The 27,754-nt window shown below is 42.3% G+C and overlaps 1 protein-coding gene across 1 annotated transcript; it reads right to left on the minus strand.

Moving 5' to 3' along the window:
* Window positions 1-819: 819 nt before the first annotated feature.
* CCR10 (C-C motif chemokine receptor 10) lies at window positions 820-27,754 on the minus strand. The gene is made up of 2 exons (XM_073681141.1): window positions 27,637-27,754; window positions 820-3,045 (listed from the first exon to the last, which is right to left on the minus strand). Exons 1-2 carry the CDS (start codon window positions 27,667-27,669, stop codon window positions 1,984-1,986), a joined length of 1,095 nt encoding a protein of 364 aa, XP_073537242.1. The 5' UTR covers window positions 27,670-27,754; the 3' UTR covers window positions 820-1,983.

Consider the following 27,754-nt stretch of genomic DNA (forward strand, 5'->3'; position numbering starts at 1 on the left):
TTTATTTTATTGTGGCCAAATGTTCAGATCAAGAAGGGGTTGTCCTAGTATTGGAAAACCTATTTAATGCCCTGTAACAGAAATCTAGTAGAGACCATAAATTCTAAAAAAAAAAAAAATCTTCAGGATTTAAGATAAACCATACTCACCTTACGAGTCCCCCATTGCTCTACTAATGATGCCTGCTCAGTCTCTGATGACTGACATGTCACTGGTATGGCTACAGCGGTCAGACCCCAGAGGAGTAGCAAGGGACTTGGTAGAGTGAGTAAAATTCAGGGGTGAAATCCCTATCTAAAGATACACCCAGCAAAAAAGAACTACAAACCCCTAATTAAAAGTAAGAAACTGCCATCATGGGTCCTAAACATAACTTTCAAGTGTATTGACTCACACAAGTTTGTTTTGTCTTTTTTTAAAGTAGAGATATTTAATAGAAGGCCTCATCTTTGAGCCTCTTTGGCCATTTATAGTCTTTTACAAAAGTTAAAGCAATGCTAAATATAAAAATCTAATACCGTTACAGTAGCAAGCAATATATAATATTGTAGTTTTTTTTGCCAGCAATTAGAATAGATTTGAACAAGCTAAGCTAGAACAAAACAATCTTGTATGAGGTCCCAATTTTCTTCTCATTGGCAGGGTATAGGAAATTCTGCCATATTCTTTATAGTTAAAGGGGTTATTATCCGCATAAAAATTACTTTTAGAAGTGTTTGAAATAAAAATATTGGCAGCACGGTGGCTCAGTAGTTAGCATTGCAGCACTGGGGTCCTGGGTTCAAATCCCACCAAGGACAACATCTGCAAGGAGTTTGTATGTTCTCCCTGTGTTTGTGTGGGTTTCCTCCAGGTTCTCCAGTTTCCTCCCACACTCCAAAGACATACTGATAAGGAATGTATTGTGAGACCCAATGGGGATAGTGCCCATAATGTCTGTAAAGCACTGCAGAATATGTTGGCGCTATATAAAAATAACAATTATTATTATTAAAATATACAGAGCTTCCAAATCTAATTGTATTATGGAAGGTGCCGCAATTTCCACTTTTGCTTGGCTTCTACAAAGGAAAGAGCGTTTCCTGTGTCGGCACATGAGCAGTGCTGGGTGTAATGGTGGATTATTGACTGTCTTATTTCTATAGCTCAACCAACCCCCTCTTTTCAGCCAATGCATAGATAGAGAAATAGATTAGCTATCGAAAAGAGAAAATCACACAGCACTGGCTACATTTAGACATAGGAAATGCGCTCTCCTTTCTGAACACTGAACACAATATGGAGGTACAAGAACTAGGACCAATGTTAATATCAGGGCACTAGTGTAGCCCACTTCCGGACAAGCCCTTAATAATGGATCCAGGGAGATAAAAACAAACAAACAAAAAAAACTTGATAAAGCCTGGACCAGCATTGTTCCTTTGTACTCAGCTTTGTGTTCTCTACTGGTCTCTTAGAATCAACATCAAGTAGCCGTCTCAGAGTAGATAGACCTGTTAAGGCAAAATGTGAATCCAGCAGCTGATTGACTGCAGCGCTGACGTAATACCCCCGAATGTTGATCGCAGGAGAGAAACACAGCACTGAGTACAGAAGTGTGTGCCAATCCAGGAGGTGAGTTTTTCCCATTTTTTTTCCCATTCCTGGTCACAATAGAAAGTGGTCGTCTAATATTGGCCACATCGTTTATGTATATTAGTATGTTGTTCAATATATTGATATTTTAACCAATTTTTTCCAAATGGACAACTTATTAAAGGACTTTTCATTATTCATGATTAATAATTATTGTTTTTCTGTCTATTAATTTGATTCAGTTGATTGCTGAACTGAATTGGCTAAGAGGTTATAGAAGGTAAAGGCCATTAGACTTTTGTACACAGATTTGGATGAATCCCTAATCAGAAAGATTCTGTTCTTTATTGCATAAGATTTAGCAAACTTTCTCTTTGTCCTAGAGAAGGGATATATTGTCCATTGTTCCTACAATGTAAAGCTGCTGGTGTCCATCATTACTGATGTACGGGAATCTCTGATTGATCCACAGTATCGAGCATAAGTGGCCCGAGAGATGCAGCCCAAATTCTTCAGTAGGAAAAAGATGTCCTTCCTGAAATTCACCCCAACAAATGCATAGATGATTGGATTAAGGCAGCATCTTGTGAAAGCCAGGTTGCTGGTAATGATGATGGCAATATCTTTACTCTTTCTGACATCACATGACATTTGATGGCTTCCTAGAAAGTCTGTGGTTTCCATGAAAATTACCAGTGTGTAAGGTAGCTGAAAGATCACAAAGACCACCACAACAGAGATTATAACCTTGAGGGCTTTGTGCTTCTTGAAGCTTCTGCCAGTTAGAAGAGTTCGAGTAATAATGGAGTAACAAACAATCATCACGAAGAAAGGGATGACAAAACCAAGAAATATCTGAAAAAAGTTGCACATTGTCTTGATGGTTCTTGTGATGTCTTCTGGGAATATCATTTTACATAAGTACAATCCATTGTGCAGTTTGGATTGACTAAAAAAGAATTCTGGAAGACTAAGCAAAAATGATATCAACCAAAGACTGAGTGTGATCCATTTGCTTTTGTAAATGGATTTTTGACGCATTGTAAGGGCCTCAACTGCTCGGACAATTGCAATGTATCTGTCCACACTTATACTGGTCAGGAACAAGAAGCCACTGAAGAAATTGATGGCATACACCCCCTGTACCACTTTGCACATTTCGTTTCCAAATACCCAACCTTTAACTGCACTGGCTGACAGAAAAGGAAGTGTCAAGAGCAGAAGGAGGTCAGCCATTGCCAGGTTAATCAAATAGATATCAGTCATGGATTTTATCTTCTTGGCAAATCCATAAGTCAAAAGAACTAAAGAATTGCCAGATATACCAATCAGAAATACAAGACTTTGTACATATGGTTGAAAACCTCTGCTGAAGTCATGTATGTTGCTCACATCACAGATCTCTGGAATCTGATTGTTATAATCTGTTGATGGATGGTAATCTTCTGTATAGAAGCTGTAGTCTGGAATCTGTAAGAAAGAGAACATTTTGATTAATTATTGGATACAATGCAGATTCTTTTACGCTTGTATGGAATTAAAAGAAGTTGTCTCAGTAAAGCTGCTAAGTTGCAGAATCTTCCTCTGTAGTGGGTCCTAACGCACTTTATTACCACAATTTAATAATACATTTCCTCTGTAGAGACCTGGTTACAATTGTTATAGAAGCCACAGTGTCTCATCTTTTATTATACCTGTGGTGCGCATTTTGTCTAACTCTACAGGAAAGCTTAATTAAAGTCGAGTCAGTGACTGAGCTTGGAAAGACTAGATAAGATAGATTTTAAAGGGGTGGTCCGAAACTAAAAATTCATTTTAATCCTAATTGTCTGTCTAGTTAATGTCATAATCTACCGTAATCTCTTTTCTAAAATACTGTAATTAAATCGTTCCCTCACTACGCTATCTAGCTGCTTTTTTTTTTCTTACTATTTTCTGTTTGATGACTTTGTATGAGAACCCCCAGTGCATGCTGGAATTCTCAAACGAGTCGTTATCAGAGGGCAGAGGCTGCAGTCACTCCCACTGCTTCTGCCTCCAGCCTGAGGCAAAGTGACATCAGTGAGGGGCTGGGCTAGTCCCTTCTCTGTGGAGCAAGCATTGGTTGTTAATTCCAATATATGCTCAGTGGGATCTTGTCACTGTGCAATATGCACAGTGACAATGCGCTCCCTTGCTAGCTCTGATCAGAAGTGATGAGCTGGCAGGAAAGCGCACTGTCACTGCACATTGTAAGGAGAGCATGAACGAGCAGAGACCAGCGCTGGCCCCGCAAGTGATATCACTTGCGGGGGTGGAAGTGATCTCTGCTCACTTGTTCTCTCCTTACAATGTACACTGACGGAGCGTTCTCTTGCCGGCTCATAACTTCTATTCAGAACTGGTGAAGGAGCGCATTGTCACTGTGCACTGAGAAGAATAGTGCACAGTGACAAGATTTAAAGCCTCTCTAAAGTCCCCCATACATGGAAGACTAATGTTGATATCGACAGGTTTGGCCAACAATTTTATGTGTATAGCGGTGCTGGCCAACTGATAGCCAGGGGAGATGTTGACTGGACATGTGTGATTTTGGACTTCAGGTCACTTTTTTCTGATGATTGACAGGAGTTAGACTCAAGCACTGATTAGTGGGGAAATACTCAATATCAGCTCAATCGGTTGATTTCAGTGTGATAACATGTCTGCCTAATATATATTGGGGACACTCAACTCTCCCACACAGCAAATGTTGAAGGAGAGCGTCATTGGCCTGCTGGATTTCAACATGCCTGACCTTATTTTTCACAGTAGTAATTAGCTGCTGGTAAGTAACCCTCACCATGCAGAACAAATGCACATATGTAAAATGTATGCCTTAACTCTTTGTCCAAAATATGTGGTGAAGCAACCTTATTGGCTAATTTGGCACAGCTATCTTCCTTTACTATTCTGCCACCAGGTGAAGGTAGAGATTGGTACACATCGATAATCACAGGCACACATTTATAACTGCGATAAGATGGTCATATTTAAATGAGAAGTATTGTGACACGGTGAAGAAGAGACATGAATTTGTAAACTGTTTGTCTATATTTTTATACAGTGGAGAAAATAAGTATTTGATACACTGCCGATTTTGCAAGTTGTCCCACCTGCAAAGAATAGGGAGGTCTGTAATTTTTATCGTAGGTACATGTCAACTGTGAGAGACAGAATCTAAAAATAAAAAACAGAAAATCACATTGTATGACTTTTAAATAATTAAATTGCATTTTATTGCATGAAATAAATATTTCTACTAACTAGAAAGAATTCTGGCTCTCACAGACCTGTTAGTTTTTCTTTAAGAAGCCTTCCTACTCTGCACTCATTACCTGTATTAATTGCACCTGTTTGAACTCATTACCTGCATAAAAGACACCTGTCCACACAGTAAATCAGTGTTTCCCAAACTCCAGTCCTCATGGCCCCCACAGGTCATGTTTTCAGGATCTCCTTAGTATTGTACAGTTGAGAGAATTCCTGATGCCTTGATAATAATTCCATCAACTGTGCAATACTAAGGAGATCCTGAAAACATGTCCTGTGGGGGCCATGAGGACTGGAGTTTGCGAAACACTGCACTAAATCAATCACACTCCAACCTCTCCACCATGGCCAAGACCAAAGACCTGTCTAAGGACACCAGGGACAAAATTGTAGACCATGAAGCATGGTGGGGGAAACATCATACTTTGCGGGTGCTTTTCTGCAAAGGGGACAGGACGACTGCCCGTATTGTAGGAAGGATGGATGGGGTCATGTATAGCGAGATTTTGGCCAACAATCTCCTTCCCTCAGTAAGAGCATTGAAGATGAGTCATGGCTGGGTCTTCCAGCATGACAATGACCCGATACACACAGGCAGGGCCACTAAGGAGTGGCTTCGTAAGAAGCTTTTCAAGGTCCTGGAGTGGCCTAGCCAGTCTCCAGACCTGAACCCAATAGAAAATCTTTGGAGGGAGCTGAAACTCAATTTTGACCAGTGACAGCTCTGAAACCTGAAAGATCTGGAGAAGATCTGTATGGAGGAGTGGGCTAAAATCTCTGCTGCAGTGTGTGCAAACATGGTCAAGAACTACAGGAAACAAAGGTTTCTGTACCAAATATTAAGTTCTGTTTTTCTATTGTATCAAATACTTATTTCATGCTAATTAATTATGTAAAAATCATACAATGTGATTTTCTGGATTTTTTTTTAGATTCTGTTTCTCACAGGTGAAGTATACCTACGATAAAAATTACAGACCTCTCCATTTTTTGTAGGTGGGAAAACTTGCAAAATCAGCAGTGTACTTATTAATACTTATTTTCCCCGCTGTATATCGCAATATGTCCTGTATTTATTTGTGATATTTAGATTTTCTGGCAAATTGTGATTATCCATGCTTCTATATGCTGACTTAGACAACTTATAAATATGCAAGCACCTATAGGAGAGAGAGCCAATGGCTACGGTGTCCACCTCAAGGCTATTGTACTATATCAAAAAACAATTCGGACAACAAAAATATATGTAGATTGATCTTATCTTTTATTAATGAATAATAATAATAATTCTAAAAACGTTATATAAAATTTGAAGAATTTCACATAGAAAACCACTCAAGGGCTGCATAGGATAAATAATGCATGTACAGAAGATTAGAAGGCATTCCAAACTACTGATCACCCAGGTCATATATTATGTGTGTACACCAACTCTAAGGTAGGTGACTATGAAATACTTACCTATACAGATTTGATTCCCACTAAATTTATTTGATGAGAATCAAATCTTTCTCAATTGGGCAAATCAACCAAATTCAAATTTCAAGAGATTTGTTCAACTCTAATACCATTTTTTTTTGTAAATCATAAAAGCTCCCTTTGCTGTGTGTACACAATGGCATGTCAAGGAGAGGGCTGGGAGAACGTGTATTGTTCTCATGCACCACAGTCTCTGGGGGTGTAGAATTTCGACTCCTCTCCTTCTCCACACTGTTTACTGACTAGAGCCTGCAAATATGCCGCCAGTGCCTGTCTAGAACTCCTTATGCAAAACGCGACAAACAGGATGAGTTTGTCATCAGCTGCTGAGCTCTGCATAGGTAGCGACTAGAGATGAGTGGATCTTTTGAAATTTGAATTTGCCATCATCAACAAATTTTTCCCCAAAATGTGATTTGCAGCAAATAAATGTGAGCGAATCTCAGTACGGAAAGCTTGTAGTTGCTCGGAAAATACATATGCGGGGGAGGAGAGAGAGAACCCCAATGACCATAAGAGCTTACTCTTTACGGGTGTGAGAGAGAGAGAACCCCACTGACATTAAGAGATTACACTTTACAGGTGTGAGAGAGAGAGAGGCCCCTGCTGACCATAAGCGCTTACACTCTACAGAAGAGAGGACCCCTGCTGACCATAAGAGCTTACACACTACAGAAGAAAGAAAGAGAGGACCCCACTGACTATAAGAGATTACACTCTACAGGAGAGAGAGGACCATAAAAATTTGCAATCTACAGAAGAGAGGGAAAGAGAGGACCTCTTTAACCATAAGGGCATACACACTACAGAAGAGAGGACCTCAACGGTCATAACAGCTTACACTCTACAGACGAGAGAGACTTACAGAGGGACTCTGGAGATGGAAAACGACTCTGCCATACAAACTGTGCTCCACTGGGAACCGCTGATCTGTGATAGCCCAGGTACTGACCACCACTGTACAAGGTATGATAATCCACTAGATGTCATGGCTGCAGGTCATTCTGGGGATGCCCGCGTGGCCATGCAAAATGACATTAGACTGCTCTCTGATGCTTCAGCAGCATGGGAAATGGTGCTGGACAAGTTTTTTTGCGAACAGCAAATCAAATCTAAAAATGTTTGAATTTATGTGAAACTGCGAATTTCATGAAATTCAATTCAAACTTATTTTTTTTCAGTCATCTCTAGAAGTGACCGAAATGACAAAGCTCAATATAATGAAGTATACTTTGTCATGTCAGTTGCTGCCTATGCAATGGCAAACTCATCTCCACTCCTGTGCTCTGCATAAGCAGCGACAGATATGACATAATATGTGCACAGAAAGCAGTGCACATGATTTCATACTGTCTCCAAACATTACTAAGAGCTGCTCTTATCTTTTAACACTTTTTCTAACTGTGGTAAGGGTTAGGGCTAGAAATTGGTTTAGGGTTAGGCTTAGGGCTGAGGTTAGATTTAGCACCAGAGTTAGTGCTAGAGATTTAGGGTTAGGCTGGGGTTAGCAATATGGGTTAGGATTAGTGTTGAGCCACCCCCGTAGTGTTCGAGTTCGGTTCGGTTCGTCGAACACCCGTGTGTTCGCCGAACTGTTCGTCGAACTGTTCGTCGAACACCTTCGAACACCGTTAAAACCAATGGCAGGCAAACAAAAACACATAGAAACACATAGAAAACACCTTCAAAGGTGTCCAAAAGCTGACAAACTGCTCAGAAGACACAACTAACACATGGAAAAGTGACAAGTACATATAGTCATGAGAAAAGAAAAGAGGTGGAGGAGTAAAAGGAGGGGGAGACACAGATATAGGCATGTCATGCCCTTCTAAAATCCAAAAAGTGAGAAGCCGACACGTTCAGTCCGCTCCTGCCCGTGCCACCTCCGTGTCGCCGGGTTTGTGCCAGAGCCGCGGTGAACCCTGACGGCCAGCCCCCCTCTCCCAATACTGGTGCCTGTCCGCTGGTGGGTCGAGCGAGCCCCCCTGTGGTGGAGGCAGCTCTAAGCTTTTTAATTTAAATTGTCTCTCTAATTTGAATGAATACACTTTAAATCCATTTACAAGGATCTATTGGAGGGCAAGTCTCATGCCAGCAGACGCGTAATTCCAGCTCCAGTAGCGTACACTAAAGCTGCTGCAGTTAAAAAGCTTTTATAAGGATCGAGCTCGGCTGTCCACCGCAAGGCATCCTACTGCCAGTCCCAGCCCCTATGCCTTGGGGTGCCTCCTGATGCTCTTCACTGAGTATCCCGTGGTCCCGAAGCATTTCCTTTGAAAAAATTAAGTGTTCAAACTACAGGTGGTGTAGCTTGCTTAACAGCCGGGATAATCCGCTGACTAGCAGACACTGCTACTAGGCACAAAGTATTTCCTGGGCTAGATGCAGTTAAAAATTTGTAATTAGATACTCTCGTTGGATGCTGAGAAAGCATTCCATAGAGTCTCCTGGCACGCCATATATGATTCTCTTAAAAAGCTTGGGGTAGGGGTCTAGGGGACCCTTTTATAGCCAAAATCACGGCCCTGTATCGCAATACGTCACCTAGGCTGAAGATAAATGGAACTGTAGCACCCTGAGGGCTCGGTTGCTACAGAGGTATTGCACCTCACCCAGAGGTGTGATATCTCACTCTCAGGTAAGGATGGAGTGTGGATCAGGACCCGACACCTGCATGCATTACACCACATTGCCGTGGGGCAGGGCGACCAATATGCCCCTGAGATGGGCACGACAGTCCCTGTCCCTGGCTGGAGTGGGGGGAGGGAACACTGAGGAAGGGGAATCCTGTAGTGCAGGAGCAGGGAGGAAGCAGTTCCTGGGTGCATTGAGAAGGGAGCATAAAAGGTGGGCACCATCTTAGTTCAGTGCAGAGAAGTCTGAGCAGAAGTGGCAGGGAGCAGGGGCTCTGCATGAGCTCTGCTCCGGAGGCGGGCCTAGTAACAGAGGCCCAGGCCTGGAAGAAGGAGAAGGAAGGAAGAGGAGCGGAGAAGGCTCCAGGAACGAGGAACGAAGGGATCCCAGGGGTGCGGACGGGCGAGTCGCCACCGCACGCCCGAATCCACCTGCATGGAGGGGTCAGGCCAAAGGGGGAGACCGGTCCCCGAAACTAGTAGAGGCAGGAAACGACCCTCAGCTAGAAACCGGAGGCTGTGACATTTTATGTGGCGCAGCCCCTCGCTACACCCGCTAGGAGGGCAGCACATAGGGTCAGGGAAACTGGCGCCAAGTTTACCAAGAGGAGGCCCGAGGCAGCCGGACAGAAGGGTTGGTAAGAAAGGCCAGACAAAGGACACACAAAGGGGGTCCTGTGAAGCGCTCCAAAGTTATCTGGGAGTTGTCTGAGCCCCTCACCTGGGTGAGCACAGTACGACGTGGGCAGCCGTTACCTGCAGACGTGGTCTGGATAATAAGAATTGTGAGTAAAGGCCCTGGACTGCATCACTGACTCCGTGTCGTTACTGCTGCTGCCCTGCACCATCACCCCCATCCTCCGCATACACTGCCCTGAGGCTATACTCCTCCCGTGGGGAGTTATGCTACGCTCTGCTGCACCCACAACACCAGCCTCAGCGGTCTGCCCTGCAGCGGCGGTTCACTCTGACCGCAATCCACGGGTGGCGTAGTCGGACATTTAAACATCAAAACCACATAAATAGTTCCGCCACTGGTTTGACCACCCTGAGCCACGGAACCGGGTCGCCGCCACGAAGACTACAACCACCAGCATCCACCAAAAAGGGTCCGGCTCCAGGTGTCCCAAGGCCCAGGGGGTGCATCAGAACATTTTCATCACCTTTCACAATCATCAATGGGACAAGGCAGGGATGTCCTCTGTCCCCTCTCTTATACATCCTAGTGACGGAGCACCTGCTCTCATCAATTCGCCATAACCCCAATATTAGGTGGATTGAGGTGGGAGGCACCGAGTACAAGTGCTCTCTATTTGCTGATGATGTACTAGTATATATCACTCAATCACATATATCCATCCATGCTGTTATGGCTGAAATAGATCACTTTGTTACATGGTCAAATTTTAAAATCAATGCAGCGAAGTCTGAGGCCCTCGATGTCTCCCTCCCCAAATCCATATAGGATTCCATCCAGTCCAACTTTCCCTTTGCCTGGCCCTCACAGGGTATCAAATACTTAGGAATTCCTATTCATAGAGACCTCTCCCATCTATGTTATCTTAATTTTGGGCCCTTTATTGAACAACTCCATACAGACCACGGTTGGCAAGTTAGAACTGTAAGATTCACTACGTGAACCACTGGTGTTTTGTGGAAAAGCACATGTACACTGTGTTCCAAATTATTATGCAAAAAGTGTTTAGGAGTGATAAGGGAAGAATTTGTTTGTTTGTCAGTTAAACTCATTGATGGTGATGTGTGTCAGGGCTCTTTATATCACTGTAAGCAATTGCAGACACCTGTGCTAATTAGTTTGGCAGGTGTGTCCAATGAAAGGCAAGACTACTTAAGAAGGCTGTCTCACATTATTAAGCAGCCTACATTTTCTGCCAAAATGGGAAAGAAAAAGGATGTGTCGGCTGCTGAGAAGCAACAAATTGTGGAGTGTTTAGGTCAAGGCATGACTACAATCAACATTGTGCGATGATCAGGATGAAGTGTCTTGGCAATCAAGAAGTATGTAGCTGATTCACAGTACACACGTGTGCGTGCTGATAAGGGCAAATTGAGGACTCTTTCCTACAGGCAATTACGTCAGGTTAAAAGAGCAGCGGCAAAAAAGCCTTGTCATAGCAGCAGACAAGTTTTTGAAGCTGCTGGTGCCTCCAACGTCCCCCGAACAACAAGATGCAGGGTCCTTCAGAGGTTTGCAGCTGTGCATATGCCATCCTGTCGACCTCCTCTATCCACTTCACACAAGCAGAAACGGCTCCAGTGGGCCAAACATTACATGAAGACTGATTTCAAAACTGTTTTGTTCACGGATGAGTGCCGTGCAGCGCTCGATGGTCCAGATGGATGGAGTGGAGGATGGCTGGTTGATGGACACCCCACGCAAACACGGCTACAGCGCCAACAAGGAGGAGGTGGAGTAATGTTTTGGGCTGGAATCATGGGGAGAGAGATTGTCAGCCCCTTTAGGATCCCTGAAGGCGCTAAAGATGAACTCCATAATGTATGTGGATTTTCTCAAACAGCACTTCCTGCCATGGTTCAAGAAGAAGAACCATGTATTTCACAGCAAGATCATTTTTTTGCATGATAATGCACCATCTCATGCTGCACATAAAACATCTGCATCTCTGGCTGATATGGGCATAAAAGGGGACAAACTTATGGTGTGACCCCCATGCTCCCCTGACCTCTACCCCATTCAGAACCTCTGGAGCATCATCAAAAGGAGTGTCTATGATGGCGGGAGGCAGTTCACATCTAAGCAACAGCTCTGGGAGGGTATTCTATCCTCATGCAAAACAATTGAAGCAGAAACCATCCAAAACCTGACAAATTCAATGGACGAGAGAGTTCAGAAGCTCCTTTCGAACAAGGGGTCCTATGTGAAAATGTAACATCACCTAGAATAAAGTTTTGAGTTGAAAACTGTTTGATTTCAGTTTCTAATAACCTGCTAATGCTTATAATTTCAAAAATGACCATTTTTTTGGTCTTTATTAAAATGAAAAGGTTGATCGAAAAGTTTGGGGGATCTAAGAGTGTGGCAACCCAGTAGTCATGATTACTTCGAATTCTGACAATATGAGGGTCATGTTGCAGGTAGTGCAGCAAGAAGGCACTTATGTGTCTTGCGCATCTCGGAGCCCCAAAATTATTTTCCGGGCTAGATGCAGCTCCAAATTATTATTAATTTTAAATCTGGTGGAGCTTAGTATAGATGGGCTAATAGGATCAGTGTTGCACACTGCTACAAAGCCCAAATTATTTTCCAGTCAAGATACAGATAAACATGATTAGTAATTTGAAAGCTTAAAACGGTTGGTAGGGTGATTTTAACCAATCATCAAGCTTTTACTCTCCCCAGGATGACACAGGGGTAGAAAAGTCGTTTCGGATCCATGATTTGTTCATCTTTATGAACATGAGTCTGTCTACATTATCAGTGGAGAGCCGCGTGCGCTTATCTGTCAGCACACCACCAGCAGCGCTGAACACACGTTCAGACAGAACGCTGGCTGCGGGGCATGACAAGATCTCCAAGGCGTAAGTGGCTAGCTCCGGCCATTTATCCAGATTGGAAGCCCAAAAAGAGCAAGGGTCCAGTGACACAGTCATGGCTTCAATGTTTACTTGGAGATACTCCTGTACCATCGTCTCTAGGCGTTGACTATGTGTCAGACTTCTTGTCTCCTGTGGCCTTGCAAAGGATGGGCTAAAAAAGTGGTGAAATGATTCCGCAAAATTGATGTTACCAGCAGATACTGTGGTTCTGTTACGGTTTGAGTGCTGAACACTTGACGGTCCCACGGTTGGCAAGTTGGAACTGTGAGATTCACTACGTGCACCACTGGTGTTTTGTGGAAAAGCACATGTAAGATTCTGCAACAGTCTCTGCTGATACTCCTGCATGCGTGCATCCCTTTCTATGGCAGGAATAATTTCTGCAAATTTACTTTTGTACCGGGGATCTAACAGTGTGGCAACCCAGTAGTCAGGATTATTTCTAATTCTCACAATTCGAGGGTCATGTTGCAGGTAGTGCAGCAAGAAGGCACTCATGTGTGTTGCGCATCCAGGAGCACCAAGTCCCTGTTGTGTTGGTGGCGAGGTAACAATCATGCTTCCTTCCTCTGTCCTCTCCCCCCAACCTCGCACAACAGAAATGTGATCAAGGTCTCCCTCATCTGATGAGTCTTCCATCAGTTCGTCCTCCACTTGTTCCTGGGCTCCTGCACCTTCCTCACTAGTTTGGCTGCTACCATGCGCCCTGGTAAAACCATCTCCCCCACCCTCACATGCCTGCCGCCTTGGTGCTGCCGACCATCTGGACCTTGCAGATGTTAGCCCTTCCGCATACAACGCCTCCTCCTCTACTTCCTCCACCTCCTCTTGTGCCACCACCTGACTCCGAATTCTGTTTAACATGTGCTCCAGCATGTAAATCACCGGAATAGTCATGCTGATAATGGCATCGTCAGCACTAAACATCTTCGTCGCCATTTCAAAACTGTGCAGAAGGGTGCATAGGTCCCTGATCTGAGACCACTCCTCCAGCGTGATTTGCCCCACCTCCGGATCGCGTTGGCCCAGGCTATACGTCAGAACGTATTGCACCAGGGCTTGTCGGTGCTGCCACAGTCGCTGCAACATGTGCAGAGTTGAATTTCACCGGGTAGGCACATCGCATTTTAGCCGGTGAAGTGGCAGGCCCAACGACTTCTGTAGAGATGTACGTCGCTGAGCTGCGGGATGCGAACGGCGGAAGTGAGCACACAGCGACCGTGCCCTCTGCAGAAGGCCATCTAGTCTGGGATAGTGGGCTAAAAATTGCTGGACAACCAGGTTCAACACGTGAGCCATACAAGGCACGTGTGTGACATTGCCCCGGCGAAGGGCCGCACCCAGGTTTGCAGCATTGTCGCACACGGCCTTCCCTGGTTTCAGGTCCAGTGGAGACAACCATTAATGAAATTGGTTCTCCAGAGCTGACCACTACTCCTCAGCTGTGTGACTCACATTTCCCAGACATTTCAAAGTAAAAACCGCCTGATGACGTTGAGCCCTACTGCCAGCATAGTAAGGAGGAGTGCAGGATCCCTTCTGCGCAGTTAGAAAGCTTGTGGCATGACCAGACAGGCTTTGGGTGTAGGTGGAAGACCGAGAGGAGGTTGAGTAGGCAGAAGCAGTGGAGGAACTTTGACATAAAGAGGATTGACGCACAACTCGTGGGGACGGCAAGACTTGGACAGCAGCCCCTTGTCCTGCTGTCACCATAGTTACCCAGTGCCCAGTCAGCGACATCTAACGCCCCTGTCCATGCCTACTCGTCCAAGTGTCTGTGGTGAAATGCACCCTGTCACACACAGAGTTTCTCAAAGAAGCGGTGATATTGTGTGCGACATGCTGGTGGAGCACAGGCACACCTTTCTTTGAGAAGTAGTGCCGACTGGGCATCTGGTACTGGGGCACTGCGACGGACATAAGGTCTCGAAAATCCTCTGTGTCCACCAGGCGGAAAGGCAGCATTTCTGTAGCCAAGAGCTTGCAGATGGTGAAATTCAACCTCTTAGCTTTCTCATGGCTAGGAGGAAATGGTCTTTTACTTGTCCACATCTGAGGGACCGAGGGCTGGCTATTGTGCTTAGACGGGGTTGATAAGGGTGTCCCCGGCAAACTGCCGGTCTGTGAGGAAGATGCAGGCGGACATGTTAGGTTGCCTTGATCCAAAGGTGGTGCTATCGATGTCGGACAGCGCTCAACACCAGCTGGTGTTACCACTTCCAAAGAAAATGATGACCTGCCAATCACGCTGGCTGTTGCGGGTAAAGAGGTGGCAGGTCTGCGCCCCAAAACAGGTGTGACTGCTGTCCCCCCAGTCACAGAGGATGAAGAGGCCGCGGATGCACAAGATATGGCAGACGGTGGTTGGCCCGGCCGGCTAGGCCGCATTGTAGCACACTGAGCTTCCCACTGCAACTTATGCTTCATGTCCATGTGCCGGTTCATGCATGAAGTACTCAAACTATGTATTTTTTGGCCTCTACTTAGCTTTTGCTGACAAATGTTACAGATAACACGAGTTGGGTCATCTTTATCGATCTGAAAAAATGCCCAGGCTATGCAAGGCTTAGCACCCATGCGACCTGAAGAGCCACCACGACTTGTGGTGAGAGGCAGAGTTGTGTTTGAGGATGCAGTTGTTGACGTGCTTCCAGTACTACGTCTCTGTCCAGGAAGGCGCAACCTGACCTCGTCGTCACTAGCATCTTCCTCCACCTCCTCTGCTGACCACATCTCTTGGCTGACTGTGGGTTGACAGTAAGTGGGATCTCCAACCTCATCATCATCACCCTGTGCGTTATCACACCCGTCGTCCTCAGAGCCAACCTGTTCCTGCCCTGACAAAAAACTAAAGTTGTCGCTCCTATCAGGTATTTGAGTCTCATCATCGTCTTCCTCATTGTCTCCACCAACAGGAGTTACAGTTTGGGAATGAGGGTCTACATTATTGTCAGAACCTTCTGCGTCTGGTCCTGGATCCGACTCATAAAGATTCTGGGCATCAGTGCAGATCATTTCCTCGTCTGGATTCACAGAAGCGCTGGAGTCGACCTCTGATTCCCAGGCTATAGTATGAGTAAACAGCTCTGCAGACTCAACCATCTGTTCTACCTCATACTCAGACGGGCAGCTGGAGATTTGGGAGCTGTGAGGAAGCAAGTGCGATTGGGGTGACACCTTTGAGGACTGGAGTATTTGTGATGTTGAAGTTGATGTGGAGGAGAGCCCACTTAAAGGAGCACTTGATATCCGATGAAGCACCTGCTGTTTTTGTGCCTCATCTGGAATTTGTAGCGATTGGCGTGGCCGTAAGAAAGGGATCTTATCACATTGTCCGCTAAAAGAAGTAGACATTTTAGTTTGGCTGGAAGATGGTCTTTCTTCTGCAGATGATACTGTTGCTTTAACACCTACCCCACGGACACAACCTTTTTTCCCCTTCCCAACACGCCTATTCCCCTTTCCACCAGCAGCAGGCCTTTTTCCACTCATTTTGGTGGTTAACTAATTCACAACTCTGGAGTTGTTTGCACAAAAAAACAATGGATGGGAACCGAGCAGAGCTGAGTGGCCAAACTGTGGTATTAGGCCAAAACTATTGGCTGGGTTAGATGCAGAAAAAAATTATATTCAATTTGCAACCTGATGGAGGTCAGTATAGATGGACTAATAGAGAAAGTCCCACACCCAGGTAGAAGCCCAAATATTTTTTCAGAGGTAGATGCAGAAAAAAAATATATTCAGTTTGCAGCCTGATGGAGGTCAGTATAGATGGACTAATAGAGAAAGTCCCACACACTGCTAGAAGGAAAAATATTTTTTCAGAGCTAGATGCAGACAAAAAATTATTTTTAATTTGCAACCTGATGGAGGTCAGTATAGATGGACTAATAGAGAAAGTCCCACACCCAGGTAGAAGCCCAAATATTTTTTCAGAGGTAGATGCAGAAAAAAATTATATTCAGTTTGCAACCTGATGGAGGTCAGTATAGATGGACTAATAGAGAAAGTCCCACACACTGCTAGAAGGCCAAATATTTTTTCAGAGCTAGATGCAGACAAAAAATTATTTTCAGTTTGCAACCTGATGGAGGTCAGTATAAATGGACTAATAGAACAAGTCCCACACACAGCTAGAAGCCCAAATATTTTTTCAGAGGTAGATGCAGAAAAAAATTATATTCAGTTTGCAACCTGATGGAGGTCTGTATAGATGGATTAATAGAACAAGTCCCACACACAGCTAGAAGCCCAATATTTTTTCAGAGGTAGATGCAGAAAAAAAATATATTCAGTTTGCAACCTGATGGAGGTCAGTATAGATGGACTAATAGAGAAAGTCCCACACACTGCTAGAAGGCCAAATATTTTTTCAGAGGTAGATGCAGATAAAAATTATTTTTAATTTGCAACCTGATGGAGGTCAGTATAGATGGACTAATAGAGAAAGTCCCACACACTGCTAGAAGGCGAAATATTTTTTCAGAGCTAGATGGAGACAAAAAATTATTTTCAGTTTGCAACCTGATGGAGGTCAGTATAGATGGACTAATAGAACAAGTCCCACACACAGCTAGAAGCCCAAATATTTTTTCAGAGGTAGATGCAGAAAAAAATTATATTCAGTTTGCAACCTGATGGAGGTCTGTATAGATGGATTAATAGAACAAGTCCCACACACAGCTAGAAGCCCAATATTTCTTCAGAGGTAGATGCAGAAAAAAAATATATTCAGTTTGCAACCTGATGGAGGTCAGTATAGATGGACTAATAGAGAAAGTCCCACACACTGCTAGAAGGCCAAATATTTTTTCAGAGCTAGATGCAGACAAAAAATTATTTTTAATTTGCAACCTGATGGAGGTCAGTATAGATGGACTAATAGAGAAAGTCCCACACACTGCTAGAAGGCCAAATATTTTTTCAGAGCTGGATGCAGATAAAAATTATTTTTAATTTGCAACCTGATGGAGGTCAGTATAGATGGACTAATAGAGAAAGTCCCACACACTGCTAGAAGGCCAAATATTTTTTCAGAGCTAGATGCAGAAAAAAATTATATTCAGTTTTCAACCTGATGGAGGTCAGTATAGATGGACTAATAGAACAAGTCCCACACACAGCTAGAAGCCCAAATATTTTTTCAGAGGTAGATGCAGATAAAAATTATTTTTAATTTGCAACCTGATGGAGGTCAGTATAGATGGACTAATAGAGAAAGTCCCACACACTGCTAGAAGGCCAAATATTTTTTCAGAGCTAGATGCAGACAAAAAATTATTTTCAGTTTGCAACCTGATGGAGGTCAGTATAGATGGACTAATAGAACAAGTCCCACACACAGCTAGAAGCCCAAATATTTTTTCAGAGGTAGATGCAGAAAAAAATTATATTCAGTTTGCAACCTGATGGAGGTCTGTATAGATGGATTAATAGAACAAGTCCCACACACAGCTAGAAGCCCAATATTTTTTCAGAGGTAGATGCAGAAAAAAAATATATTCAGTTTGCAACCTGATGGAGGTCAGTATAGATGGACTAATAGAGAAAGTCCCACACACTGCTAGAAGGCCAAATATTTTTTGAGAGCTAGATGCAGACAAAAAAATATTTTTAATTTGCAACCTGATGGAGGTCAGTATAGATGGACTAATAGAGAAAGTCCCACACACAGCTAGAAGCCCAAATATTTTTTCAGAGCTAGATGCAGAAAAAAATTATATTCAGTTTGCAACCTGATGGAGGTCAGTATAGATGGACTAATAGAACAAGTCCCACACACAGCTAGAAGCCCAAATATTTTTTCAGAGGTAGATGCAGAAAAAAAATATATTCAGTTTGCAACCTGGTGGAGGTCAGTATAGATGGACTAATAGAGAAAGTCCCACACACTGCTAGAAGGCCAAATATTTTTTCAGAGCTAGATGCAGACAAAAAATTATTTTTAATTTGCAACCTGATGGAGGTCAGTATAGATGGACTAATAGAGAAAGTCCCACACACTGCTAGAAGGCCAAATATTTTTTCAGAGCTGGATGCAGATAAAAATTATTTTTAATTTGCAACCTGATGGAGGTCAGTATAGATGGACTAATAGAGAAAGTCCCACACACTGCTAGAAGGCCAAATATTTTTTCAGAGCTAGATGCAGAAAAAAATTATATTCAGTTTGCAACCTGATGGAGGTCAGTATAGATGGACTAATAGAACAAGTCCCACACACAGCTAGAAGCCCAAATATTTTTTCAGAGGTAGATGCAGATAAAAATTATTTTTAATTTGCAACCTGATGGAGGTCAGTATAGATGGACTAATAGAGAAAGTCCCACACACTGCTAGAAGGCCAAATATTTTTTCAGAGCTAGATGCAGACAAAAAATTATTTTCAGTTTGCAACCTGATGGAGGTCAGTAAAGATGGACTAATAGAACAAGTCCCACACACAGCTAGAAGCCCAAATATTTTTTCAGAGGTAGATGCAGAAAAAAATTATATTCAGTTTGCAACCTGATGGAGGTCTGTATAGATGGATTAATAGAACAAGTCCCACACACAGCTAGAAGCCCAATATTTTTTCAGAGGTAGATGCAGAAAAAAAATATATTCAGTTTGCAACCTGATGGAGGTCAGTATAGATGGACTAATAGAGAAAGTCCCACACACTGCTAGAAGGCCAAATATTTTTTCAGAGCTAGATGCAGACAAAAAATTATTTTTAATTTGCAACCTGATGGAGGTCAGTATAGATGGACTAATAGAGAAAGTCCCACACACAGCTAGAAGCCCAAATATTTTTTCAGAGCTAGATGCAGAAAAAAATTATATTCAGTTTGCAACCTGATGGAGGTCTGTATAGATGGATTAATAGAACAAGTCCCACACACAGCTAGAAGCCCAATAGTTTTTCAGAGGTAGATGCAGAAAAATATATATTCAGTTTGCAACCTGATGGAGGTCAGTATAGATGGACTAATAGAGAAAGTCCCACACACTGCTAGAAGGCCAAATATTTTTTCAGAGCTAGATGCAGACAAAAAATTATTTTTAATTCGCAACCTGATGGAGGTCAGTATAGATGGACTAATAGAGAAAGTCCCACACACTGCTAGAAGGCCAAATATGTTTTCAGAGCTGGATGCAGATAAAAATTATTTTTAATTTGCAACCTGATGGAGGTCAGTATAGATGGACTAATAGAGAAAGTCCCACACACTGCTAGAAGGCCAAATATTTTTTCAGAGCTAGATGCAGAAAAAAATTATATTCAGTTTGCAACCTGATGGAGGTCAGTATAGATGGACTAATAGAACAAGTCCCACACACAGCTAGAAGCCCAAATATTTTTTCAGAGGTAGATGCAGATAAAAATTATTTTTAATTTGCAACCTGATGGAGGTCAGTATAGATGGACTAATAGAACAAGTCCCACACACAGCTAGAAGCCCAAATATTTTTTCAGAGGTAGATGCAGAAAAAAATTATATTCAGTTTGCGACCTGATGGAGGTCTGTATAGATGGATTAATAGAACAAGTCCCACACACAGCTAGAAGCCCAATATTTTTTCAGAGGTAGATGCAGAAAAAAAATATATTCAGTTTGCAACCTGATGGAGGTCAGTATAGATGGACTAATAGAGAAAGTTCCACACACTGCTAGAAGGCCAAATATTTTTTCAGAGCTAGATGCAGAAAAAAATTATATTCAGTTTGCAACCGTTATATCTTATATTTAAGGACTCTGTTGAGACTGGGTCTGTACCACTTGATTGGCGACAGGCGAATGTAGTGCCAATATTCAAAAAGGGAGCAAAAAGTAACACCGGAAACTATCGGCCGGTGAGTCTGACGTCCGTTGTGGGCAAAACTTTTGAAAGCTTTATTAATGAGGTAATCATGGAGCATCTTGATGCTAATAATCTATTAACCCCGAACCAACATGGATTCATGAGGAATCGCTCCTGCCAAACAAACCTGATTGACTTCTACGAGGAGGTTAGCTCTCGAGTAGATCAGGGGGAACCAGTGGATGTCGTGTATCTCGACTTCTCAAAAGCGTTCGATAGCGTGCCACATAATAGGTTGGTATACAAAATGAGAATGATGGGGCTGGGCGAAAATGTCTGCAAGTGGGTAGCTAACTGGCTAAAGGATAGAAGGCAGAGGGTGGTTATAAATGGAATATACTCAGATTGGGTAAGCGTCACTAGTGGGGTACCACAGGGGTCTGTACTAGGCCCAATGTTATTTAATATCTTTATTAACGACATAGTCAACGGGATAAATAGTAAAATATCAATATTTGCAGATGACACAAAGTTATGTAAAACAATTAATACAAAAGAGGACAGTGCAGACCTACAGAGGGATTTGGATAAGCTGGGTAGGTGGAGCATTAAATGGCAAATGAGGTTTAACGAGGAGAAATGTAAGGTCATACATATGGGAAGGAAAAATGGAAGTCACCAGTACTGAATGGGAAATCATTGGGGAATTCAGAGATGGAGAAGGACTTGGGCATCTTGATTGATAGCAAACTAAATTGGAGTGCCCAAAGTCAGGCCGCTGTTGTAAGGGCAAACAGGGTAATGGGATGTATCAGAAGAGGTATAGCTGTAAAGGATGAGAACATTGTTCTTCCACTGTACAAAGCACTGGTCAGACCACACTTGGAATACTGTGCTCAGTTATGGGCCCCAATATATAGAAAGGATATAAATGAGCTTGAAAAGGTACAAAGGAGGGCAACAAAATTAATAAGGGGAATGGAGGGACTGCAATACCCAGAGAGGTTGGCAAAACTAGGACTATTCAGCCTGGAAAAGAGAAGGTTGAGGGGGGACATAATAAATGTGTACAAATATGTTAGGGGACAGTATAGAGATCTTGCCCGGGATTTGTTCAAAAGGAGGGATATTACGGTAACAAGAGGGCATTCACTAAGACTGGAAGAGAAAAGGTTCCAGCACCAGCATAGGAAGGGGTTCTTTACGGTAAGAGCAGTGAGAATATGGAATTCACTGAGTGAGGAGACGGTAATGTCGGATTCACTAAACCAGTTCAAGCGGGGACTGGATGCTTTTCTAGATACCAGGCAGATTTCTGCATATACTTAAAAATAGAATAAAATAGTAGGTTGATACAGGGATTTATTCTGACTGCTGGTTTCAGAGTCGGGAGGGAATTTTTCCTCAGGTGAAGATTGGCTAAATCATTTGGGGTTTTTGCCCTCCTCTGGATCAACTTTAGCAATTACAGAACTAACAGGTCGAACTTGATGGACGCAAGTCTTTATTCGGCTTTACTAACTATGTAACTATGTAACCTGATGGAGGTCAGTATAGATGGACTAATAGAACAAGTCCCACACACTGCTAGAAGCCCAAATATTTTTTCAGAGCTAGATGCAGAAAAAAATTATATTCAATTTGCAACCTGATGGAGGTCAGTATAGATGGACTAATAGAACAAGTCCCACACACAGCTAGAAGCCCAAATATTTTTTCAGAGGTAGATGCAGATAAAAATTATTTTTAATTTGCAACCTGATGGAGGTCAGTATAGATGGACTAATAGAACAAGTCCCACACACAGCTAGAAGCCCAAATATTTTTTCAGAGGTAGATGCAGAAAAAAATTATATTCAGTTTGCGACCTGATGGAGGTCTGTATAGATGGATTAATAGAACAAGTCCCACACACAGCTAGAAGCCCAATATTTTTTCAGAGGTAGATGCAGAAAAAAAATATATTCAGTTTGCAACCTGATGGAGGTCAGTATAGATGGACTAATAGAGAAAGTTCCACACACTGCTAGAAGGCCAAATATTTTTTCAGAGCTAGATGCAGAAAAAAATTATATTCAGTTTGCAACCGTTATATCTTATATTTAAGGACTCTGTTGAGACTGGGTCTGTACCACTTGATTGGCGACAGGCGAATGTAGTGCCAATATTCAAAAAGGGAGCAAAAAGTAACACCGGAAACTATCGGCCGGTGAGTCTGACGTCCGTTGTGGGCAAAATTTTTGAAGGCTTTATTAATGAGGCAATCATGGAGCATCTTGATGCTAATAATCCATTAACCCCGAACCAACATGGATTCATGAGGAATCGCTCCTGCCAAACAAACCTGATTGACTTCTACGAGGAGGTTAGCTCTCGAGTAGATCAGGGGGAACCAGTGGATGTCGTGTATCTCGACTTCTCAAAAGCGTTCGATAGCGTGCCACATAATAGGTTGGTATACAAAATGAGAATGATGGGGCTGGGCGAAAATGTCTGCAAGTGGGTAGCTAACTGGCTAAAGGATAGAAGGCAGAGGGTGGTTATAAATGGAATATACTCAGATTGGGTAAGCGTCACTAGTGGGGTACCACAGGGGTCTGTACTAGGCCCAATGTTATTTAATATCTTTATTAACGACATAGTCAACGGGATAAATAGTAAAATATCAATATTTGCAGATGACACAAAGTTATGTAAAACAATTAATACAAAAGAGGACAGTGCAGACCTACAGAGGGATTTGGATAAGCTGGGTAGGTGGAGCATTAAATGGCAAATGAGGTTTAACGAGGAGAAATGTAAGGTCATACATATGGGAAGGAAAAATGGAAGTCACCAGTACTCACTGAATGGGAAATCATTGGGGAATTCAGAGATGGAGAAGGACTTGGGCATCTTGATTGATAGCAAACTAAATTGGAGTGCCCAAAGTCAGGCCGCTGCTGTAAGGGCAAACAGGGTAATGGGATGTATCAGAAGAGGTATAGCTGTAAAGGATGAGAACATTGTTCTTCCACTGTACAAAGCACTGGTCAGACCACACTTGGAATACTGTGCTCAGTTATGGGCCCCAATATATAGAAAGGATATAAATGAGCTTGAAAAGGTACAAAGGAGGGCAACAAAATTAATAAGGGGAATGGAGGGACTGCAATACCCAGAGAGGTTGGCAAAACTAGGACTATTCAGCCTGGAAAAGAGAAGGTTGAGGGGGGACATAATAAATGTGTACAAATATGTTAGGGGACAGTATAGAGATCTTGCCCGGGATTTGTTCAAAAGGAGGGATATTACGGTAACAAGAGGGCATTCACTAAGACTGGAAGAGAAAAGGTTCCAGCACCAGCATAGGAAGGGGTTCTTTACGGTAAGAGCAGTGAGAATATGGAATTCACTGAGTGAGGAGACGGTAATGTCGGATTCACTAAACCAGTTCAAGCGGGGACTGGATGCTTTTCTAGATACCAGGCAGATTTCTGCATATACTTAAAAATAGAATAAAATAGTAGGTTGATACAGGGATTTATTCTGACTGCTGGTTTCAGAGTCGGGAGGGAATTTTTCCTCAGGTGAAGATTGGCTAAATCATTTGGGGTTTTTGCCCTCCTCTGGATCAACTTTAGCAATTACAGAACTAACAGGTCGAACTTGATGGACGCAAGTCTTTATTCGGCTTTACTAACTATGTAACTATGTAACCTGATGGAGGTCAGTATAGATGGACTAATAGAACAAGTCCCACACACTGCTAGAAGCCCAAATATTTTTTCAGAGCTAGATGCAGAAAAAAATTATATTCAATTTGCAACCTGATGGAGGTCAGTATAGATGGACTAATAGAACAAGTCCCACACACTGCTAGAAGCCGAAATATTTTTTCAGAGCTAGATGCAGAAAAAAATTATTTTCAATTTGCAACCTGATGGAGGTCAGTATAGATGAACTAATAGAATGATGCTGTGCCCAAAAGATTTTACTTCACTAGGTGCTGTAAAAAAATTGGTATTCTATACACAGGTGGTATATCTTGCAACACAGATAGGCTACTCCACTGACTAACACACTCTGCAATAGGCCAAAAAGGATTAGCTTTGCTAGATTCAGCCAAATGCTGTGAAAAAAACTTGCACAGCACTGGCACAGACCTGCCTGGCAAAAACTGATAGGAACTGATGTAACCTAGTCCTGAAAAGGACTGCAATTACAATTAGTCTTTACTCCCACAATCTATCTATTTAAGAGCACAGACCTGCCTGATAAAAGTCATAGGAAATGCTGTAACCTAGTCCTTAAAAGGACTGCAATCACAACTATTCCCTACTCCCAAGCTATCTGTAGATTTGTGCGAAAATTGGCTTGAAATTAACAAGGTATAGCGCACACAGCAACAGCGGTGCCGTCTAACACGCAGCTGCAGCAGTGAGAAAATGGTGGCGACGGGGAAAATGGCTTGGTCTTATAGGGCAAGGACATGTGACATACACTGCCAATGACACATGCCCTTGCTTGTGTGAAAAAAAGCACTTCGCTCCGTGTGTGCGCTGCTGATAGGCTGACAGATTGCACCTCCCCACTGTAAATGTGGGAAAGAGAAAAAAAAAATGGAGATCTTCATTGTTCCTGCAGAGATCCATCCCCTGCCCCTCCCCCCACCCCGCTGTACACTCAAACTGCGCATTAACATTAATTTTCATCATTACTGAGAAAAAATCCAGTTATGATTTTGGTGCACGAACAGTTATCGAACATAACCTCGAACAGCCGAATTTTTCTCAAATCGTTCGTGTTCGCCGAACGGCTCGAACACCGCCCAAAACAGCTCGAATTTGAGATTGGCGAACAGTTCGAGTAGAACAACGCTCATCTCTAGTTAGGATTAGAATTAGGGATAGGTCCAGGGTAGTAAAATTGCTACATAAATGTAATGAAAAGCAAAGCAAAAAAATGTATAACTTTTTATCTGAAAAAAATTAGCAGAAAGAGATTAGGAAGTCAAAGTGAAAACTATGATTAAATTAGTATTTTCCTCAAATTACAATACATTTGCTTTCAGTATAAAAAGGTTCAATACTGGACTGGTGGACGGAACTCCATAAGCACTAATGGTTCATGGGCTAGTAGGGCACAAAATACTCACCTTGCCCCAGGTGCTGGTAACCCACTCTCACCACTTTCTGCACATAGAACTTAAATTATTACATTGATTAAAATAAGAAAACATCTACTCTACTCTGTGCTATATGAGTAGGCTGAATTAGTCAGTACTCATCATAGCAAAATGTGTGTCTTGTCCAAATTTGTATGCTTTTGGAAGGCACTTTCTGACATAAATTAAAAGGCTGTGGGTTCCCCCTGCTAAGCTTTGTTCACTTTTCAGAAAAGGATGGAGTGGACATTAAAACACCAAAGTTGCAATTTTTTTGCATGACTATTCATTGTACAAAAATGTGCAACTTTTATATACTATTTTTTTCCTCCTGTAAAGTCCTCCATATCTTCTTATATCTTCTTTCTAAATCCATATCTTTCTTGGAGTCAATTGCCATGGTCAAGGCGCTTAGAATGTCACAGGTTGACCATCACTTGAATCTTTTGCTTTTGAATATAATCAATGAAAACATTTGGTAACAGTGATTTTATCCTACAGTCAGAACTTCCTGCTAACAATTGCAAAAGTTGCGAAAACAAGATATACTTTACTCGTTCTTGTGGTTGCCACCTAATATTATTAAAGCAGTGATTATCTGTCTTCACCATTGCTGCTGGTACATATTCTACATCTTCAGGAAAATAATGCACAGTGCTGACTCATTTTTTTATACCACTACCTACAGTATGTTGGTAGTGCCAGTTTAGAGAGAGTCTACACCTACATTAAGGTATTTTTTTTACCAGCTGCTGTAGGGTTTGTCTCTTTAAATGATTATTCTTTGATTGCTACCATCTATAAAGAGCTTTCTATTATTCGAGTTGGAATTTAGCCGTGTGCAGTCATGTGGTAAGTCTCTATGTCCTCTTGTATGTATATTGTACACATTTATTCCTATTAAAATATTATGTTGATTTTGAGGTGGAGATATTATGTGGGAATGGTGTTATTTTCAGTATTATAATGTATTGTAGTGCTGTAGTATGTAAATATTCTTGGTGTGGTAAGCAGAAGCTAAAGCACCACTCCAGCATTTTTTTATTGCAGCACTGGAGTACTGCTTCGAATCTAAGGTGCCTATGTCTACTCTCATACTTACCCGCCACCATCTTCACCGCTCTCGTCAGTCTACAGCAGTATTTGCTGGAGCGAGCGAGCCAGAGGTAATTTTTCATTCTGGCCTCGTTCCGACTCTCATAGTCTTGCATTGAGAGCTTGTGACCATTACTTCTGACTTCTGGACCGTCAGAAGTTGCAGTCACAAGATGGACTGGAGCAGCGGGGATAAAAGGTGAACAGAGCGGCGGGTAAGTATAAGACTACGGTCAGAGACCTTAGATTAGAAGCACCACTTCAGCACTAAAAAGAAAGCAGCTGGAGAAAACATCCATGAACATCCATGAAAGCAAAACATCCATGAACATCCATGAACAACAAATGATATATATTTTTTTAAATTATGTAGCAAGTTTTAGAATCTATTTTTATTGGGCATTTTTCTGATAAATTAGCCTGCATAGTCATAGTTAAAATTCTTGCTGCTCACAGCTTGTTACTAGGGGAAAGTATAAGGAATGTGATATTTTTATTCATTGTTTATTCATTTAAAGTGGATGTCCAAAATTCAGATATTGATGTCCAATCCTTAGGATATATAGCATCATGTCACATGTCACAATATAAAATCAGTGAGGGTGTTCGGAAAGGCAAAGAAAAAAGATCAAGCACTCCAAACGAGAGAACCTTTAGCCATTTTCAGGCAGTTGCAGTCCTTGTAGATTTGACCATTATAGCGACATTAATAAAAGCAATCAAAAATACCTAAGTAATTGGGGCCATGCATCCAAACATTTTAGGGTCATGTGCTATAATCCCTGAGGATATGTGGCTATATGAGGAATGTGTTTTAAAGTCTTTTGAAAGCTACACTGGAAAGGCTAGCTTTATTTCTAGGTAGTATATTTTGATACTGCAATCTGATCATTTAATGTTGGTTCTAAGTAATTGTAGAATCAATGCAATTCTTACCTTAAATATCTGTAGGTTTCAAGGGTCTCTAGATAGACAGATAGGTAGATAGATAGATAGAGAGATAGATAGATAGATAGATAGATATCAGTAATACAGTAAATCAGCAGTTCTCACCTCCTCATGTAACTTGTCAGATTCAGGTTGCATTGTGGAGAAATGCTGAAAGTGTAAAATATTTCTTCTTCGATGCCGAGAGTGTAAGCTATTACTTCCTCGAGCAGCCACAGGTATT

The sequence above is a fragment of the Phyllobates terribilis genome, unplaced genomic scaffold (assembly GCF_046119375.1).
Source record: "Phyllobates terribilis strain yellow unplaced genomic scaffold, ASM4611937v1 Scaffold_5__5_contigs__length_657084704, whole genome shotgun sequence".
NCBI classification, from domain to species: Eukaryota; Metazoa; Chordata; class Amphibia; order Anura; family Dendrobatidae; genus Phyllobates; species Phyllobates terribilis.